The sequence below is a fragment of the Sciurus vulgaris genome (assembly GCF_902686455.1).
Source record: "Sciurus vulgaris genome assembly, chromosome: 5".
In the NCBI taxonomy this organism is placed as follows: Eukaryota; Metazoa; Chordata; class Mammalia; order Rodentia; family Sciuridae; genus Sciurus; species Sciurus vulgaris.
The window spans coordinates 120,283,688-120,301,754 of NC_136465.1; the positions used below are offsets into that span (position 1 = coordinate 120,283,688).

General features: G+C 54.3%; 1 protein-coding gene across 7 annotated transcripts; it reads right to left on the reverse strand.

The window, feature by feature from the left end:
• Nucleotides 1-197: 197 nt before the first annotated feature.
• On the reverse strand, nt 198-16,794 carry AGAP2 (ArfGAP with GTPase domain, ankyrin repeat and PH domain 2). Of its 7 annotated transcripts, XM_079139144.1 has the most exons (20): nt 11,676-13,061; nt 11,154-11,519; nt 9,468-9,526; nt 8,835-8,922; nt 8,563-8,648; nt 8,266-8,413; nt 7,151-7,285; nt 6,711-6,820; nt 6,196-6,354; nt 5,952-6,038; nt 5,764-5,868; nt 5,224-5,386; nt 4,922-5,041; nt 3,682-3,810; nt 2,733-2,792; nt 2,351-2,499; nt 2,172-2,262; nt 1,812-2,034; nt 1,441-1,696; nt 198-1,232 (listed from the first exon to the last, which is right to left on the reverse strand). In XM_079139144.1, exons 1-20 carry the CDS (start codon nt 12,322-12,324, stop codon nt 990-992), a joined length of 3,426 nt encoding a protein of 1,141 aa, XP_078995270.1. In that variant the 5' UTR covers nt 12,325-13,061; the 3' UTR covers nt 198-989. The 7 variants fall into 7 exon arrangements, with proteins under 7 accessions (XP_078995270.1, XP_078995267.1, XP_078995266.1 ...); XM_079139141.1 differs by having other exon boundaries at nt 11,154-13,062; XM_079139140.1 differs by having other exon boundaries at nt 11,163-13,061.
• Nucleotides 16,795-18,067: the final 1,273 nt, after the last annotated feature.

The window sequence follows — 18,067 nt, forward strand, 5'->3', positions numbered from 1 at the left end:
AGGGGCTGGACAGAAAGAAATAATGTGGGAGGGGTCCCATTGTAGAGGTGCCCCCTACCCCAGATCACCACTGGCGCTGCACAGTCACAGGTACGCAGTCACAGGCACAGACACAACCCGAGAGCACCCCCACCCCACCCCCTGCCCACCCTTGGCTTCCCCTACCCCAGAATGCCCTCCCCACGCCCATACCCACCCCACCCCCATGTTGGGGAACAAAGCAATAAATTACAAGATCCCTCCCCAGTCCCCTTAGCCCGCTCCTGCTTCATCCTTTCTCCCTCCCAAGATAGTAGGGGAGGGACCCAGGATCTTGGCTCCCCCTGGCGCTTTACTTCCACCCATGGGTGGGTGTAGGGGGGCATCCTGATTTCCACTCCTCAAGGTCCCTTTCACGGAAAGGGTTTGGGACCCCTCTACCTCCACAGGCAGCAGGGGTCCTGCCCCTCGCTGCCCTTTTCCCCTTTACTGGGCAGTGAGATCAGCATTGAAGGGGTGGGGTCCCGGTATCGGCCCCAAGTCCCAGGGCTACCGCTCCACGTACTAACCCCTCCCTCTGGCGTGGCGTCGCCCCAGGAGCCAGCCTGGGTTTGGGCTCCTGCCGTGGATTGTTGAACGCTGGCAGGACTGGGTCCTTTTCCCGCCCCTAGAGGGCGTGGGCAGGCATGTCCAAGCGCCCTCGAGCCGGTACTGCAGCGGGGCCGTCCCTTTCTGCAAACACCGAGCGGGTAGACCCAGAGAAATCCGAGGGTGAAAACAGTGGAGAGGGGGCATGTTGAGCTGGGGTCTCCATGCCTCATTGGGGAGAGGGAGGTGAGTTTGTGTCTTCTGGGAGGCGTGGGGGCTGTGCCCTCGTGGGGGTAGGAAGTGCTCCCGTGGGGCGGGGTGCGAATTGGAGAGGTGAGTGTGTGCATCTGTCCAGCTGTCCACCGGGTGTAGTTGTGCCCGGCCCGCGTGGGGGTGGGGGTGACTCTCCCGCTGTTGGGCAACTATACCAGCGCGACCGGGGCGTCCGCACGGCCCACGCTGGCTGCACTGCTCCGGCGACGGGGGCTGGGCGTGGCAGTAATGCTGGGCGTGGTGGCCGCGCTGGGCGTGGTGGCTGTGCTGCCTCCCTCTCCTGGGCACCCGTGCTGCAGAAGGATGTCGGCACACAGCTGGCTTCCAGCCTGACGGGCGTAGAACAGCGCCGTGCGGCCCTGTGCGTCGCGGGCCGCCACGTCCGCGCCATACTGGAGAAAAATCGCTGCGTGACCGCGGATCCCCGAGGGGCCCACACACGCACACCGACGCCCCAAGAGTTCCAAGCCTCCAGAGTTGGGCAGTGGAAGTTCCCACCTCCAGGGTTTCTCTGGGGACATCGGGCTCTACCGCGCCAGGCATATTCTCAGATGGAGTCCTCAAAGACCCTTTACTCTCCCCCCACCCCCATTCACGTACCCACAGCAGCAGTTGCGTGATGACGACGTGCGCGAGCTCGGCCGCCAGGTGAAGTGGGGAGCGGAGCTGTGGGTCCTCTACGCTGGTGTCCAGCGGCCCGTGTCGCGCATGGGCCAGAAGCAGGAGAACGGTGGCCACGTCCTGGGCCTGCACAGCGGCCCACAGCTGGCGGCCCAGCGTCTCCTCGGTAGTGCCCAGCGGCGCCAAGAACAGCAGCTGCTCATATTTGGCGCGAATCCATGACTCACGCTCCTCCCTGCAGGATCAGGGAGCAATGGAAAGAGCTCTAGAAACCTCTAATTAGAACCTCTGTCCTCCACTCAGGGGACCCTCTCAGCACCGCCCCCCCACCTCTGTTCCTTCACACCTACCGCGAAGAGTCCCGTGTAGGTTTGGCGCGGCCCCTTGTGTCGCTTTCCCACACGCTGTTGGCCGTGTCGTTGCCAATAGCCGTCAGCACCAGGGTCAGCTCCCGCGGCCAGTCATCCAAGTCGAGCGAACGAACGCGAGACAGGTGTGTGCCCAGGTTCCGGTGGATGCCAGAACACTCGATACAGATGAGTGCGCCCAGGTTCAAGCTGGCCCACGTGGGATCTGGGGACGGAATGCCGAGGTCGGTTTCCGATTGGGCAGCATAAACCAATACCTCAGCATTTACCGACTACAGCGAACCACACTCCCAAGCCTGAGACACCGCCTCCTAGGGCCCTCTGCTGCCCCTTTGCACTCACTGGGGGCTCCGCAGTCCACGCAGATAGAGTTTCCTTTGGCGTTCCGGATCGCCTGGATGGCCACAGCTTCACTTTGGCTGTCTGTGCGCAGCTGCAGAGAGAGTTGGGATTAGTATTGACACTTAGAGGAGCTCCCCCTCTGCAACCCCTCTCTCACCCTCAACCTCCCAAACCATTACCTTGACCTTGCTGCTCTCACAGCACTGCAGACTGGCTAGAATCTGACTCTCGATAGCCTGGACCCAGGAGTCCCTCTCCTCAAAGCTGGCTGCCTCAAAGTGCCACGTCTGACCAGTGCTTGATACAATCAGGAACTCAAAGTTTTCCTCTGGGTTTGGGATGGGATGATGGCATAAGGGACAGAGTTCAAGGGGGGGGGGCTGCCTTCCCCAATCCCTTCCTCCCTGATGTCCATCCCGAGCCCCTGGGAGTGGGGCAGTGGGGGAAGGGGAAGCAGAGGGTGGGGGAGAGCAGGAAGCCCGAGCACATGCAGGGAGAGGCAGGGGTACCCCCACCCCTCTGCACCCCAGCTGAGCGCCCCTCCCGGCACCCGCTTGTTACCTGCTTTATAAATATTTCTTAAACTACCAAAGGATTTTAGTTTCCACATTTTGCGCTTGGCTGGTTTCCCGAAGCGAAGGAGATAGAGATAGAATGGAGAGCAGGACAGAGGGAGACCAAGAAAAGAGAGGCAGATGTAGAGGATGGAGAGAGAGTGACAGAGAGTGCCAGAGACAAAGCAGGACAGACAGATGGGGAGAGAAAGCAGAACTAAAGTCAGTGGCCCCAGAGCAGAGTGGAGCGGAAGCCAAGAGCCATGAGAGTAGGCAGATCTGGAACCCGGATCTGAACACCCGGCAGAAAGCAGGGGCAGTGGGGACAGTTATCATGACCAGAGAGGAGCTGGGTCTCTGCAGGAGGAGAGAGGGTCAGGATCTGAGTGAACATGGGAAAAGGGAACAGAAGCTGGGACACAGGCTGAAATGAAAGGGCCCTGGGGCTTAGGAGAAGTCGCTGATGCCTGGGGAGGGTCACTGGGAGACAGGAATGGTATTGCTGTGGACAGGTCTGTTGGGGGAACTTGGTGATCACTTAAAGTTCTTGGAGCAGGTTTGGGTGGCCAGAGTCCTGGAGTTGGGGAGTCAATAGGGACATTGAGGTCAGAGGCTGAGTCACCAGGGTTGGGAGTGCAGGGGATGGGGTCATAAGTGAAGATGAGGACAGCAACAGGAACTAGAGAGTCATTAGGAGAGGGAGCAGGAGCTAGAGACTTATGGATGTCATTGAGAACAGGGGCTGGAGACTACTGGGGGAAAGGCACTGGCTGAGGAACAGGGGAAGAATGGGCTGGGAAAAGTCCATCCATTATCCCACTCAATTATGTGCAGTGGTAATGACAGTCAAGCACTCAGCTCAGGCACTTTTCCTCCTGCTGCAGGAACTAGGCCAGGGATCTGCTGTTGGGGATGAGGGTCCAGTATGGGAACGGAATGGCCAACCAGAGCCTCACCTTCAGCCTGCACAGCCGAGCCTTCGGTCTTGGATGGTGTTGTCAGTTTTTTTCTCCTCTGCTTCTTCACCATGGGAGAAGGAGGGGGTTCCCGACTCAGGGGGCTCAGGTCTCCGGATGGGGTACAGTCTTAGGGAGGGGGACACATCTACCTCAGTTGCCCCTCCACAGATTTCCTGATTTCTTTTGGGGTATTGGGAATTGAACCCAGGACCTTAAGGATGCTAATTAAACACTCTACCACTGAGCTATAGCCCCTACCCAGATTTCCTGATTCTTTTCTTTTCTGGTACCAAGGATTGAACCCAGGGGCACTTAACCACTGAGCCACATCTCCAGCTCTTTTTATTTTTTATTCTATGACAGGGTTTTGTTAGGTTGCTTACAGCCTTGATAAGTTGCTGAGGCTGACTTAGAACCTGTGATCCTCCTGCCTTAGCCTCCTGAGATGCTAGGATTGTAGGCATGTGCCACCACACCCAGCTTCTTTGTTTGTTTATTTATTTATGTTGGTGGTACCGGGGATTAAACCCAGGGCCTCCCACATGATAGGTAAGTACTCTATCACTTAGTTTATCCCACCCTTCCTAATTTCTTGTAGCCTTCTTCCCTGAATTAGCTTTGGCATCTTGGGGTGTCCTTCCTCAGCTATCTCTCCAGGAGGACTCCCAGGACCATTCCTGGGGAGGTGGGCAGATTTAGAGTCAGATCTGAACTGAGATCCTGGCTGTGCCACTTATTGACCTTGAGACCTTGAGCAAGTTACTTAATCTTGTTAGCCTCAGTTTCTTCATTACTAAAATGGGGAGAGTAATCTTGACTGGATAAAGTTGTGAGGATCATTTGTTACGATGTTTTATATGTAACGTATGTATATATGTTTTATCTTCAGACATTCTAAATGTTCATGCTGGATAATATTCTCAGTTTGTTTAAGCCTCAGAGCAACCTGGTAAGGTAGAAACTATTATCTCCATTTTACCAATGAGAAAACTGAGGCATGGAGAGGCTGAATAATTTGCCCATGAGGCAAGTCAGGATTTGGGTTCCAGTGGTTTGGCTCTAGAGCCCATGTGTCTTAACCATTATGATAGACACAATATGGCTGAGTTTGGTGAGCAGACACTCCATGTGTTCACTTGTGCATTTATTCCAGCTCCAGGCCTCCAACCCTACTGCACTTCCTATCCCCAACCTACTTGGCTCTGAAAGAAAGTGAATGGAGGGTGCTCCCACTGACCGGTGCTGAGGGCTCGGGCCAAATTCCGATCTGGTTTCAGCAGGTGCCTGGTTGTCTGATCTGCTGGTGGCTGCAGGGAACTGGGGCTAGGGCTGGGGCTGAGCATGGCAGTCGTGGCTTCTGTTGGAAGGGGAAGAGGATAAAACATCAATGAACTTCTATGTCCCTGCACCCTTCCTATGTGTTCCCTCCTGATCACCCACCTTCCCACTTATCCAGGGCCAGCCCCTACTTCCCTCCTCTCCCTCCCTTTTATCTATCCCTGGATCCTCTCTTGCCCCTTTGTTATGAGCCCCACTCACCAGGGCCTTCACCCATCTGGACAGTGCTCATGTCCTTGACCAGTCCATTGATGCTGGCTGAGGGACCAAAAGCAGATATGGCCCTTGGAGGTCGCTTGCCTGGGACTTTGACTGTTGTTCGTAGCAAGTCCATCTCCTTGCCATGGGTACTGTGGATGTAATCCTGGAGGGGTATAGAAGTTGAGAGTGTGGGATCCTTGTTGTGCTGAAAAGTAGTTGATAGTACGGGATGGAAAGGGGACCCTAGGCACTGATGGGGCTGGAATGAGCTTCTAAGAGATGAGCCCATCAGATTTGGCCCAGGATTACTTCCTCCAGAAAGCATTGTCTGAGTGTCAGACCAGGGACAGGCCCTTCCTGGGTGTTCTCCCTTTAGACTGCCAGCATGGGTGGATAGGAGGCTCTTAACATGCTTGCTAGACTTAAGAAAATAGAACTAGAGCTTCCCAGAGATTATGTTAGTGCTTGTCAGACACACAGACAGGTAGAGCGGGAAAGGCATCCAAGGTTGGCCAGTGTGGCCCAGTTTCTGCCACTCACATTAATGCTGGGGTGGTAGAGTAGGAAGCCATTACTGGACAGAGTCACGTATTTCTTCTTCCATTCTTTGTTCAAGGAATTGCCACTTCGCTTTAGTAGGAAGCTCTGGAGTACAGAAAAATGGGTGTGAGAAAAGCCAGCTAATACCAGCTAACTCACAGCCTTCCCCCAAATCCTGGACCACTCACTTGTTTGATGGGGATGGCTCGCCCACTCCCTGTTGTCTCTCCCCGACTATCCAAGCTCCTCTTTTCAGAGTCACTACCCCGACGATTCTGGAATGGTTATTGGAATCAGAGGATCGATAGAGGGATACACTGATGGAAGGACAGGAAAGACAAATGAAGAAGGGCCAAACAGAGGGGTCTAAGGACTAGGAAAGATGGGCAAGTAACAGAGGATAGGAGAATAAGGAGTCAGTATGTCCAATACCGCAAAAAGACTGGTCCTGCGCTTGGCTGCCCGGTGTAAGGACCCAGGAGTGCTCAATCCAGCCACTGCAGCTGCCTCAGCTCGGAGCTCCCGGTGACCGACATTGGGTGAGGATGGAAGGGAAGAAGAGTAGTCGCTAGTGTGGCCCCCGTTACTAGCCTGGGGACATATGGAGAGGTCAGCAGAGCTGAGCTATCTCCTCCCCAAACAAGCTACATTTACATCCAGCTCTGGGGAATTAGAGACATTCCTTGATCTTCTCACTCTTCATTTAATTAATAATAAAAATCTTTACTAAATAAAAAAGTTACTGTACTTTAAGTTTTGCAAAGGTTGACCTCACAAGTATCATGCCATACCATTTCTAAATAATCTTGGGAGGTGAGGCGATTTGCTCAAGGACAAATAGTGCTCAAACCTGGTTGATTTCCTCAAGTGCACTTTCTACACATAGTATTCTGTATCTGTCTTCAAATCCCAGTCCCTCCTCTGTTGTCTCTGAAATCCCAACTCACCTGCCCAGCTACAGGGGTGGAAGCAGCTGAGTGACTTGGGGAGCTGGGCAGAGACTTGCAGGCAGCCAGAAGCTGTTGCTGTTTGCGCAAGGTCACCACCTTCTGGGCCACTTGAAGGGAGGGGTTAGAGAGAGGCATGAGCACAGCAGATACCCAAGACCACCCTCCCATGTCCAGCTTTGAGAAATCCCCAGAAGATAACATAGTTCCCAACTTCCTGTCACTATGGCCTGTGCCCCCTGCACCCTTGCCAGCTCCTTGAGCCTAGAAAGACCTTATGATATAAAGCAAACCTCCTCTGGCCTCCCTGGTCTCTCCGCCCTTCCACAGAAGCTAATTCCCTGTCATTGGCTGCCAAAGAGACCTGGATTCTAGTCCTCTAGAATATCCCAGGCCCTCAGCTCCCTGCTTTCTGCATGCACTGGGATAGCCACACTCACCCTCCTGGAAGACTCGATCCACATTGAGTCCATAGGTTGCACAAGTCTCGTAGTAGCTGCAGCGTTTCATTTCTGCACACAGAGCCCTGGCACGAGCATCACCAACCACCCGAGGAGAGGAAGCACTGATCCTGTCTGAGGGAACAGGAAAGAGGCAGGATTGGATGAGGGGCCTCTTCCCCCACTATTCATGATTCTCTTTGTACTCCAGGCTCTCGCTGAGCCCACTGAAGGCTCAGCTCTGAGTATCAAAGAACATCTGTACTTGCTCAAATGGAATGGCAGTGTATAAGTTCTAAGTATGGGGCTCAGGTCACGTGTCCAGTTGCAAGTAAGGAGGCTTGGCACAAGCAGTTCGAAAAAATACTCCAGAGGAGAAAGGAGCTTCCTAACCAGGTCTGAAGTGGTTGAGACTCATAAGTGATAATCACCCTGCCCTGGAAATCTATTGAACCATGATCTGAGTGAGAGAGCACCTGGTCGTGTGAACTAGGAAAAGGCTGTATGCCCATCAGCAACAGGTGCAATGCTCACTCTGTAGTGAGAAACCAAGAGGAAAGCAACAGGTGGAGGCCAGCACCTGCAACATAAGCATCCAGACAGAAAGGCTGCCAGGTGGATATTGGCAAAGCTCTTCCTGTCCTAGTGGAGTCTGAGAGCCTGAGTCACTACTTTGAGAACTAAATTTTCTGCCCTTCTGTTTTCTCTAGGCACTTTCTTTTTGTATTCAGATAACTTCCTTTAAAAGGTGTCAGCCTGACCCAGCTGGAAAAGGCTTTGTATCTATCCTACTTGAGATTTTCTATGTGCTATGGTGGTGGCATTGGGAAATGGCAGTGTGAGAACACAAGGTAGGTGACATCTCAAGAAAGGACTAGAAATGGCTACTGTGACTGTCTTTTCTACCCTGGCAGACCCCTTTTCTCTGCTCAGATGTTGGAAAGTTTGTAATGCTTTCATGACACCCTTATTTGAAGATCAGCCTCCCTCCAGAGGTTTACTGAAATTCAAGTAGCCATTTCTACACCTTACTGAACGCTCACTTGCATTGGGCAATATCCTAGGGGCATTCTAGGGCTTCCCCTGAAAGCAATATCTCCTCAACACCTCCTTACCTTGTGTCCCCACCAGTGCCAGGGCCAGGCCTCCTCGTCCCTCCCCCCGAAGGGAGCTCAGCTGCCCATGAAGATGGCTCACAGCTTGGAAACTGTTCTCATCCTCCAGGCTGAAGACGAAGATCACAGCGTCTGCCCAGCCTGAGAACTTGCGGGGGTGAGGGGGCAAGTGGAGGGTCATACAGGTCCACTCCACTCTGGACACTATCCAGAGGGAGATCCAGGAAGCCAGAGCCCTCTCCCTTATTCAGTGCTGTGCCCAACAAGTCTACCCACCCCACTGCTTCCGCCTCTCACCTTGGCATCAGGTGCCCCAGCTTCCTCTCGGATCAGCACCAGATGAGTCTGTCCATCCACCAACATCTCTTTCTTGTACTGCTCACCTGTCCAGAAGAGTTGAAAGGATTAATAGGTCAGAGGTAACCAGGTCATCAAACTTTTCCAGTTCCTTATACCTTAACTACTGTGGCTTCACCCATTCCCCTGGTTTCCATAACTACCCAGACACTGATTTTACTCCTGAATCCACCACCCCAGTCCTTAGCTTACAGTGGCTCCTGAGAACTCACTCTCAGTCTTCTCCAGCACCTGGTAAGAACCAGTCAGGAATCGGTGGATGAGTGATGACTTTCCACTCCTGGCATCGCCCAGTACACCCTGAAGGCAAGGTTGTGGGGCAGAGACAGTGGGAATTAAGAGTCAGGTGGGCAGATGCTTGGGTCTACACATGCAAGAGAATCCCAAGGGACTGGCAGTGTTAAGTCACCCAAGTACATCCTACAGGTCCTGCACAACCATAAGTTAGGAGAGAACAGTGGTGATGAGCAGTGGCTTAAGTGGGGTAAGAAATAATCCCAAGCTTGAAGTGCATTGTTGAAGAATGTCAGTAGAACAGTATCAGTTCTTTTGTGTTGTTTAGGAAACATCAGACCTGTGTGTGCATGGCATATCACAGGCCTAGGCACTAGTTGGAAAATAGTACCCAATTCTAGGAAATGGTACAAAGGGAAGATGTCAGAAATGAAAAGAAGCCTGGAAAAGGGCCCTGGACCAAGAGGGGAAAAGAAACAAGAGCATAAAGAATAAAGAAAAAGTTGTGAGGGTGTATCAAGCCCCACGATAATGCAATGAAGGTAGACTCTCAGGAGAACTGGAAAACCATTCCAGGTCTGTGAGGCAGACCAGGGGCCTGGGTTACCTACCAGACGAAGTTCAGGAATGGAGCGGCTCAAAGTCCATTCCTGGCTATTGACCACAGCCTCTGTAAGGGGAGAGGGGCAGTAAGAGAGAAGGCTGCTGCCCAGGAGGACTCCCAACCCTCAGTCACCCCTCCTCTCTTTGAGGATCCCTTACCACCCAGGACCCTGCCTGCCTGCCTGCTCTGGAGAGGTGTGTGTAACAGATAGGTCTGAGAGTGGTCCCCAGTCCTCCCATCCTAACTGCTCTCCCCACAGCTGTTGCCGCCGCTCAGTGGTTGCTTAGCAACAGAGCTAGCAAGACAAAAATACTTCAGTTGGCATCTCCCTTAAAGCACATCCCTAAACGTGGGTCCCTGCCCCAGACCGGGAGACCAAGGCTCTCACAGTGGCAACTTCTTCCCTCTGGAAGAATAGAAGAGAGGCTCCTCCCTGACGGAAAGATTCCCAGGACAGATCCCTGGGAGGAGGTGCCGGCATACAGAAGGGAGTAGGTCTTCCCCAATCTCCATTTCACAAGAGAGAAACTGAGGTGAGGGCTTTCCCTCCCCCTTTTCAAGGTCAACGGCACAATGGCTCTGACCCCTCCCCACAGGACAAGTATAGAGCTTGGATTTTCCTGTGCTTCCCTCTCCCACAGCCTCACCCGAAACCCTCTCTAAAAGAACTGTGGGGAAAGGATCCACCCCCTGGCCAAGAGAAGCCCAAGCCTGGGGGGGGCATGGGGGGGAGAATGCTCCTGCCTCCCCGTTGGGTCCAGCCCCCGCGCCTGACACTGGCCGGACGTTCCCGGGGCGCCACAGCTGCCGCGGGAACTCTGGGATCCGGAGCCATCTGCTCCCACCCGCTCCGGAGCCAAACCCCGGGGGCCGCCCCCGCTTCCAGACCCGCCTCCCCTCCGGGGAGTGTGAGCGCGTGAGCCGAACTGAGTTCCCCGCTTCTCTCTCCCAGTTAAAATATAATAATAATAAAGAACATCCCTGGGGGGCACTACCTTCCCCTGTACCGCCTCCCAAGTCTCCTGGGGTAAGAATTGTCTTTGCAACAGTTCCGCCTCCCCATCCCAACCCCCGGGTCAGCCCGGGGCGGGGGTGGGCAGTGGGGGAAGTGAAGCTTGCTATCCGCGCTCTCACTACACGTTTGAATATTCAGCACGTTCCAGCCCCCGCGCACTTGCGGACCGCCCAGTCCGCCTTTCCTGCAGGGAAAACACCACTAGCCTGCTCTCAACCTATAAGACCTATTCCTGGCGGGGAGCTGGCTGCAAGGTCACTGTCATGCCACCTGCCCTAAGTGCTCAGGGGAAACTGAGGTTTCCTCAGCCCCTTCACCTTCAACGCCCCTCTGGACAAGACAAAGCACGTCTCCGTGCTCCCAGAGTTCAGGCAAGGATGAAAATGGGATCTCGGACTTCCCTGGTAACGATTTCTTGGTCCCTCTGACCAAGGGCATTCCCCCTCCCCGCCCCCAAAGCTCTGAGGCTCTCTGAATCCCTCCGAAATCAAGTCATCACTCAGGATGCACAGTGTAGCTACTCATCTCGCTCAGGACCTCTTATTTGCCTCAGTCCTTGGCAGAGGCATGAGCCTGGCTCCTCAGTCCACCCAGTGGAAAAGCTTTCCTAGTTTTCTTCTCCCTCTCCCCCAAATGAGCATTCCAGGTGCCCTCCCCTCCCTGTTCTCAGGCACTGACCCCACTCACTAGGGGAGGCGCGGAGCTCTGCACCCAGCAGCTCCCTGGACCCGCTGCCAGAAGACAGGCCCGGGGGTCCTGGAAGGGGCCCTGAGCCAGGAGGCCCCCCTGTGCTCTTGGTGAAGATACCGCTGATAAACTTGAGCATCTTGCGGTCGCGAGTGGATGCTCGGCCCCCCTCCCGGCCCCGTTTCAGCCCCGGAGCTGGAGGCTCCAGAGTGATTGGAGGTGCTGGCCCGGGGGGCTGCGCGGAGGCGGCGGTAACGGCAGAGCCTGGAGCCGGGGTTGCTGGGATGGTTAGAGGAGGAGGAGAGCCGGCAGGCGGTCCTGGGTGCAAGTCACTGTTGTCCAAGGTCTTACTCTTGCCTTTTCGAGGGGACAGCTTCCCTCGGACTCCAGCCCCAGCCCCGACCCCACCAGAGGTCGCGGCTGCAGCGCCCCCTCCCCCGCCGGCAGCAGCAGCCGCAGCGGCAGAAGCTCCAGTCCCGGCGCTGCTCTTTGGCCCCTTGACCCTGGGCTTGCCTTCGCTTTCGGGCCATGACAGGCGGCTACCCGCGCCCTTGCCCCCGCCGGCTTTGGCTCCACTCGTGGTCACGGTCTTGCAAGGCTTGGGAGCCGGTGGAGGAGGCGCCACCTTGAGCCTCCGGCTGCCTGTGCCGGGATGCGGGGAGGACGAACCGGGGACGCCGCCGACTGGCCGGTTTTCGGGTTCCGGGCCCCCCCAGCTCGGGCTGCTGAGTAGAGGGCGTCGGGAGGAGGTGGGGGCGCCCCCGGGTTTAGGGTCGGGGCTCAGTCCCCCGGAGAGCGGGGGTCCCGGAGGGGCCGCCCAGAGGGAGAGTCGGCGGCCGGGAGCGGGGGAGACCGGGCGAGCCGGACTGGCCGGAGCCGGGGACAAGGCTGGGGGCTCCGCACCCCCCGCTCCCGCGCTGCTAGTGCTGATCCACAGCGCATCCTGTCGGTGGAAGAGACGCTCGTGCCGCTTCTTGCCCGGATCCTCCGCGCCTCGGGGGCTGCCAGGATCCCCGGTTTCGGAGCCTCTAGCCCCAGGGGCGCTGGCCGCGACTGCGGACGGAGAAGGCGGCGGCGGAGGTACCGACTCGAGCTTGACCAGGGTCAGCGAGATGAGGTAGGTCGTTGTCCGGCGCTGAAGCGCGCCCGCGCCCCGGCTCATGGGGCCCGGAGACCCCCGAGCTGGGGAGGGGAGGGGACTCCCCCGGACTGCCTCAGGGGGGCCCGGCCATGGGGCCGCCCTGCTCGCTGCCCCCAGCCCCCGGACCCCGCTGAGCCCCCAGTCCGGCTCCGCTGTCGCCGCCGCCTCCGCCGCCTCCGCTTGCGCCCCCCTCCCATCACATGGGGCTCCCCCTCCCCATGCTCCCCGCCCTGCGCCCCCACCCCCTTAGAGCCCCGGGACCTTGGTGCTGCTCCGGGGAGGCGCGCCGGACCGTGCACCCCGGCCTGGGTGGGGGCGCTGAGATGGACGGAGGAGGGCGGGGAGGACAGTAGTGGGGGCAAATGAGGGAGAGGGAGGAAAAGGGAGCAGAAAGGGGGACCCGAGGCTAGGAGAGAACCAGCGGGGGAGGCAGAGGGAATGGGGACTCAAGGGCCAGGGGCCAGGGATGTGGTGGGAGAGGGGTCTTGAGGAGGGTGGAAAGCTAGTGGGGCTTGCGGTGCGGGGAATTCGCAGGGGCGCGGGGAGGATGCTGGGGATGGAGATGTAGGAGGCGGCGGGGGAGGAAGGAGGGAACAGGAGGGGGTGGGAACCCACGGGTCTGGGGTCTGGGAGGGGAGGGGCGTGAGATCCCGGCGAAGAGTCCGGGGGCCTTGCCCGGGCTCGGCTCGGTCCGGATGCGCGCTGTGTCCGGGCGCTCCCCTCACATTGAGGAGGAGGCGGCCCCCGGCCCCCCCTACCCCATCTCCCCTCCACCTCTCTAGCAGCACCGCTGTCTGCGAGGGCGGTACAAAATCCAGGACTGGATTTCCCTCCCAAATCCTGGGCTGGATTTCCTGGGACTTGGACTCATACCCAACAACCTAGCCCCCTCCTCTAGAACACCGAGGTTGGCGAGCAAGACTGTGGGGTGCAGCACTTAGGGACAAGGGTAAAAATAAACTTATTGAATGGGCAGGCTCCAGGAACATAGCAGACGCAGGGTCGCTGCCAATTCTGGGGAAGCTGAAGTGGGAAAGTGGGGAGTCCTGAAATTCCTTTCCCAGGACCCTCCCAGAGGTCCTAGAGGCTTTTCCTTTCTCATCACCCAGCTCCCTCTCCCACCTTCATTCCCAAATTTAATTCTTTGATGGGTTCCAACTTGAGTTGATGGCCCCAAAGTGAACTTGGAAAGTGTTCCCCAGAGATGGGGACAAACATGGGACTTAGCAGGGCAGGAAAGGGGGTGTGTGTGTCAGTATAGTGGAGAGATCTGAGGACTCAGGAGCCTGAGCTGCCCGGTGAGTCAAAGGCCCCAGCTCAAGGTGAAAAGAGAAGAAATACATCTAGATCTGACAGCCCCCCCCAAATACCAAAATGCATCCAGTTTCCATAGCAACCGCAGTTCCAAGAGTGCCTCAGAAACCATGGGGATGAGCAGAGAGGAGGGATCAGTGTGTAGAGTAGGTGGGGGACCAGACAGGGTATGCTGGGTTAGTGAAGGTACTACCCTCACCCCTGGTTACCCACCTGTTGGGTACTTTGCTCCTAGAATATAAATACTCCTTAGTTGAGGCAGCAAGAGCTGGCCTCTTCTGGGTTTCCATACAGTCTCCTGAGGTTTATGGGGCAGGGCTCTTTCAGAAGGTTAAAGAGGAAGTAGGCAAAGCAAACTGGACACCATTTACTGTGTCCCCGACCCTTCTAGAAGCCTTGGAGTTCAAGGGTCTCTGTCCTCCAGCCCCTGAGAGAAACATGAGTAGTTAGGCCTATGGGGAAGATAGGCTAAGACCCCAGGAGTGGCAGAAGTGGGCTGGGAGGGAGGAGGTCTCCCTGCAGCCTTTTGGAGACCCCTCCTAGGGATCTGGAGAGTCTGAGCGGTCCCTTAATTTGGCATCCCACCCTCCTGACGCAGAGACTATATTAAGTGCTGCCGTGGGCGGCTCTTGGAGGCAGGAGCCCAAGGCATACTTGGTCTGGTGGGGGGTGAGGGTGGGGGGGCTGAACCAGGATGCCAGGAGCCCTTTGCTCTCCAAGAGGCCTGTACCCAGTCCCTCCCAGGTCCTGTCCTGGAGGTCAGCAGCTTCTTCCCCACACCCTATAGAACCATGATGTCACCATCCCCATTTCAGGAGACCCTTCACTGATCTATTTTGAAGGAGAAGGTGAAGGACAATTCTTGGTTCTGCCTTTATTGTCCTTCGTTTTGATGGCCTGTTTTCCTTGAGGATTCAATAGGAACAGAATCCTGACTCAGGGAAGGAGTAGAACAAATCACTTATGTAGAATATAGTTTTGGGCTAGGGGTGTAGCTCAGTAGGACAGCAATTGCCTAACATGCTTGAGGCCCTGGGTTCTATCACCAGTAACACACACACACACACACACACACACACACACACACACACGGAGTATCAGCCTCTGCTCTCCTTACTCTCTCCTTTTCCAGATCTAAAGGGAACCGCTTTACCTGGTCTAAACCACTCTCCTTTTTTTTTTTTTTTTTTTTTTTTTTAATGATATTTTCATTGTATGTGCTCCTATCCCTCAGTGCTGGGGACCAAACCCAGAGCCTGTGTATACTAGGTTACTGAACTATAGCATCAGAGTCCCCCTTTTTAAAATGGGGCCTTAGAGTTCTTTCCTAGGAAGCCCCATGTGCCACTCCCCTGAGGTCTACCTTTCCAAACACAAAGGCTGTCCAGAAAAAAGTCAGGTGTAGTTCCTATCAAAAGGTGTGGGACAGGAGCTGAGAGGAGCACTAGCCTCAGAAGGACAATGGAAAGAGGGAGACATACTGTCCTACTAGGAACCCAAACCAACCATTCCTTCCCCATGCTCTGGTGGCCTGCCTCATCAGAGAGGTCTGGAAGAAGTTATCCATGATGGAAAGAATGGCCTCTTGAGTCCCTAAGCAAGCAGCTAAGGATGGAGAGGACTGGCTAGGTGTGGTGGCACAAGCCTACAATCCCAGGGACTCAGGAGACTGAGGCAGGAGGATCAAAAGTTAAAGGGCAAGCCTCAGCAAATTAAGGAGGCCCTAAGAGACTTAGCAAGACCCTGTCTTCAAAAATTAAAAAGGAATGATGATGTAATTCAGTGATAGAATGCTTGCCTAGCATATGAGACATCCTGGTTTCAATTTCCCCAGTTTTTTTTTTTTTTTTTTTTTGGGGGGGGGAGGAAGGAGGAGGAGGAGGAAGAAGAAAGAATGAGAGAACTGAAGTGACTGGGAGAGATCAGGATATCATGGAGGATGTGTTTCTACCAGATACCCTTCATGAGCTAGGAAGCCTGCCTTTGTGAGTTCTTTGCTACCTTAGAGGTGAATAAGATGAGAACAAGCTGGAAGTAACATCCAGTTCCACCAGTTCCTTAGTGGTGGGGCCTTATGGATGGAGAGATGCTGCTCCTGCCAGGGCCCCACCACAGGATTGAAGGCTGGGGTGGGCAGGAGGATGTGGCGGATGGTGTTGCCATGGCAGCACTTCCTCCCTGTGTTGTCATCACTTGCTCTAATGGCACTAAGGAGGTAGAGCGGAAGGTGTGTGGGGGGAAGACAGGAACAGGAACATGAGGAAGAGAGGGGACCAAGGAGAGTCCTCCTAGGGACCCTCTCTGTACTTTACCTGTGCCGAGCATGGTGTTTAAGTGTGCCTGGAAGCTGGAAATTCTCTGAGTGGTATACTGGAAGCTGGAAATTCTCTGAGTGGTATATATCAGTGTGAGTGTGTGTGTGTGTGTGTGTGTGTGTGTGTGTGTGTCTGTCTGTCTGTCTGTCTGTCTGTCTACAGCTGGAGAACAAAAGGTCATTGATCCTCAGTGGGTCCTGGGAATGAACACAATATCCAGTCCCAGAACCTCTTGCCCTAACTGCTTCCTGTTCTGAACTCCCCAGGCAGGGAACACATCTACTAGGGGTCTGTCACAGCTCGTCTTCCCCATACTTCCCCATGCTTCTCCATTGCCAAAAAGGTCAGGTCAACAGTGACCTGTATTTTGTTCTCTTGGGAGAAGATCAGAGTTAGGGAAAAGGAAGAATGATACCTCCCATGTCTTTTTCCATCCTCCCCAAATATATTCTTCTCCAGAGTCCTAGCTCTATCTTGGGGACTAGGAAGTAGCTGATGGAGAATGATACATGATACAGCTAGCTCTTCTATGCCATTGCTGGTTCTCAAAACGTCCAAGTTGGGGGACTGATACTTCTCTTACCTCGTATGTTGTCAAGTGAAGCCTGGATGCTGTCCCGAAGATCAGGGTCACCCACTCTCTCTGCCAGCTTCCTGAGGTGGCCTAGAGCCTGCTTGGCCACCTCATGTCGTCTTACTTCTGCTCTCACTGTGGCTATAGCCAGTTGCCTCTGGGCATGCATGTTGCCCAGACCTGTCTTGCCAGATTAACAGCAACCTCTGGCCCTGAAGCCCATGACTCCGTAGCCCCCAAACCTTAGAAGGCCCCTTCTGCTGTGCCCCAGAACTCCCCGCCCCTGCCTGCCCTTCCGTCTGTCGGCCTCACTTCCTGACTGGTGAGTTTCAAACCCACAGCCTGAGACAGCACTACCTCCTGCACCTCCCACTCCCTCTAGCGTTGGTCCATCAGCCCTGCCAGCCAGTCCCTGGTATGATTTCCCAGTCAGGTAGAGGGAGAACCTTAACAAGCGTCCCAGGGCCTCCTGTGGGAGGTGGCTAATTAAGATGGGTGTTGGTTATGGGAAAATGTGGCCAGCCAGATCTTGGGTACAAATCCAAAGTTGGGGATCTGCAAACTTGTGTTGTCTCAAACTCACACAGGAATACATACACACGTAGTCTATTACTCATAACCCTGAATTCCAGTGTACAGTTGTACTTACCACTCTCTACACATTTCAATGAGCCCTGAAGAATAATACCTTGTAATGCATCCCTGTAGTTATGGGTAGAATGAGTTATAAAGAAGGAAAGTAACCTATAACCAGATAATACTATCATGCTGTGTGTTCAATTACTTTCATAATAATTAACATGTATATAACATTTAATAGTTTACAATACACTTTCATATACATTATCTTCATAACAGCCATAAAGGGTAGGATTATTTATCATTTTTATACAGAAAAGGAAACTGAGGCTCAGAGAGGCCAGTAACAGGTGGCACAAAGATATGGATCTATGTCTTCTGATTACAATTTTAATAGCCTTTTCAACACACACACACACACACACACACACACACACACACACAAATCAAACAAGATGCTTGCCAGTTTCCCTTCTCCCTAATATTGTTGGGCCCTTAATTTAGAATCTGTAAGAGAAGAGGGTAGATAAGGAATTGAGGGAGAAATGGATGGAAGTGCAGGGTAAGATAAAGGGTAAAAGTTGGTAGGTAGTGTGATCTAATTACTTTATTTCAAGATTTGAACCTCTCTGGCCCTGCCAAATTTCTCTTCTGTACACACACACATTTAGCGGGGGTGGGGGAACAGGATGGTGGAATGTAATTAGACATTGAACCCAGGGTTGCTTAAAAATTGAACCACATCCCAGCCCTATTTATTTTTTAAGACAGGGTCTCGATAAGTTGCTTAGGGCCTCACTAAATTGCTGAGGCTGTCCTTGAAATTGTGATCCTCCTGCCTCAGTCTCCTGAGTCTCTGGGATTACAGGCCTGTGCCATTACACCCAGTTCTACTGCATATCTTGATAGTAATTTATGAATGACTAAAGATTATAGCTCTGTGAATTATTTGCATAGTTGGAAAAAAGGGAATTGAGATTGG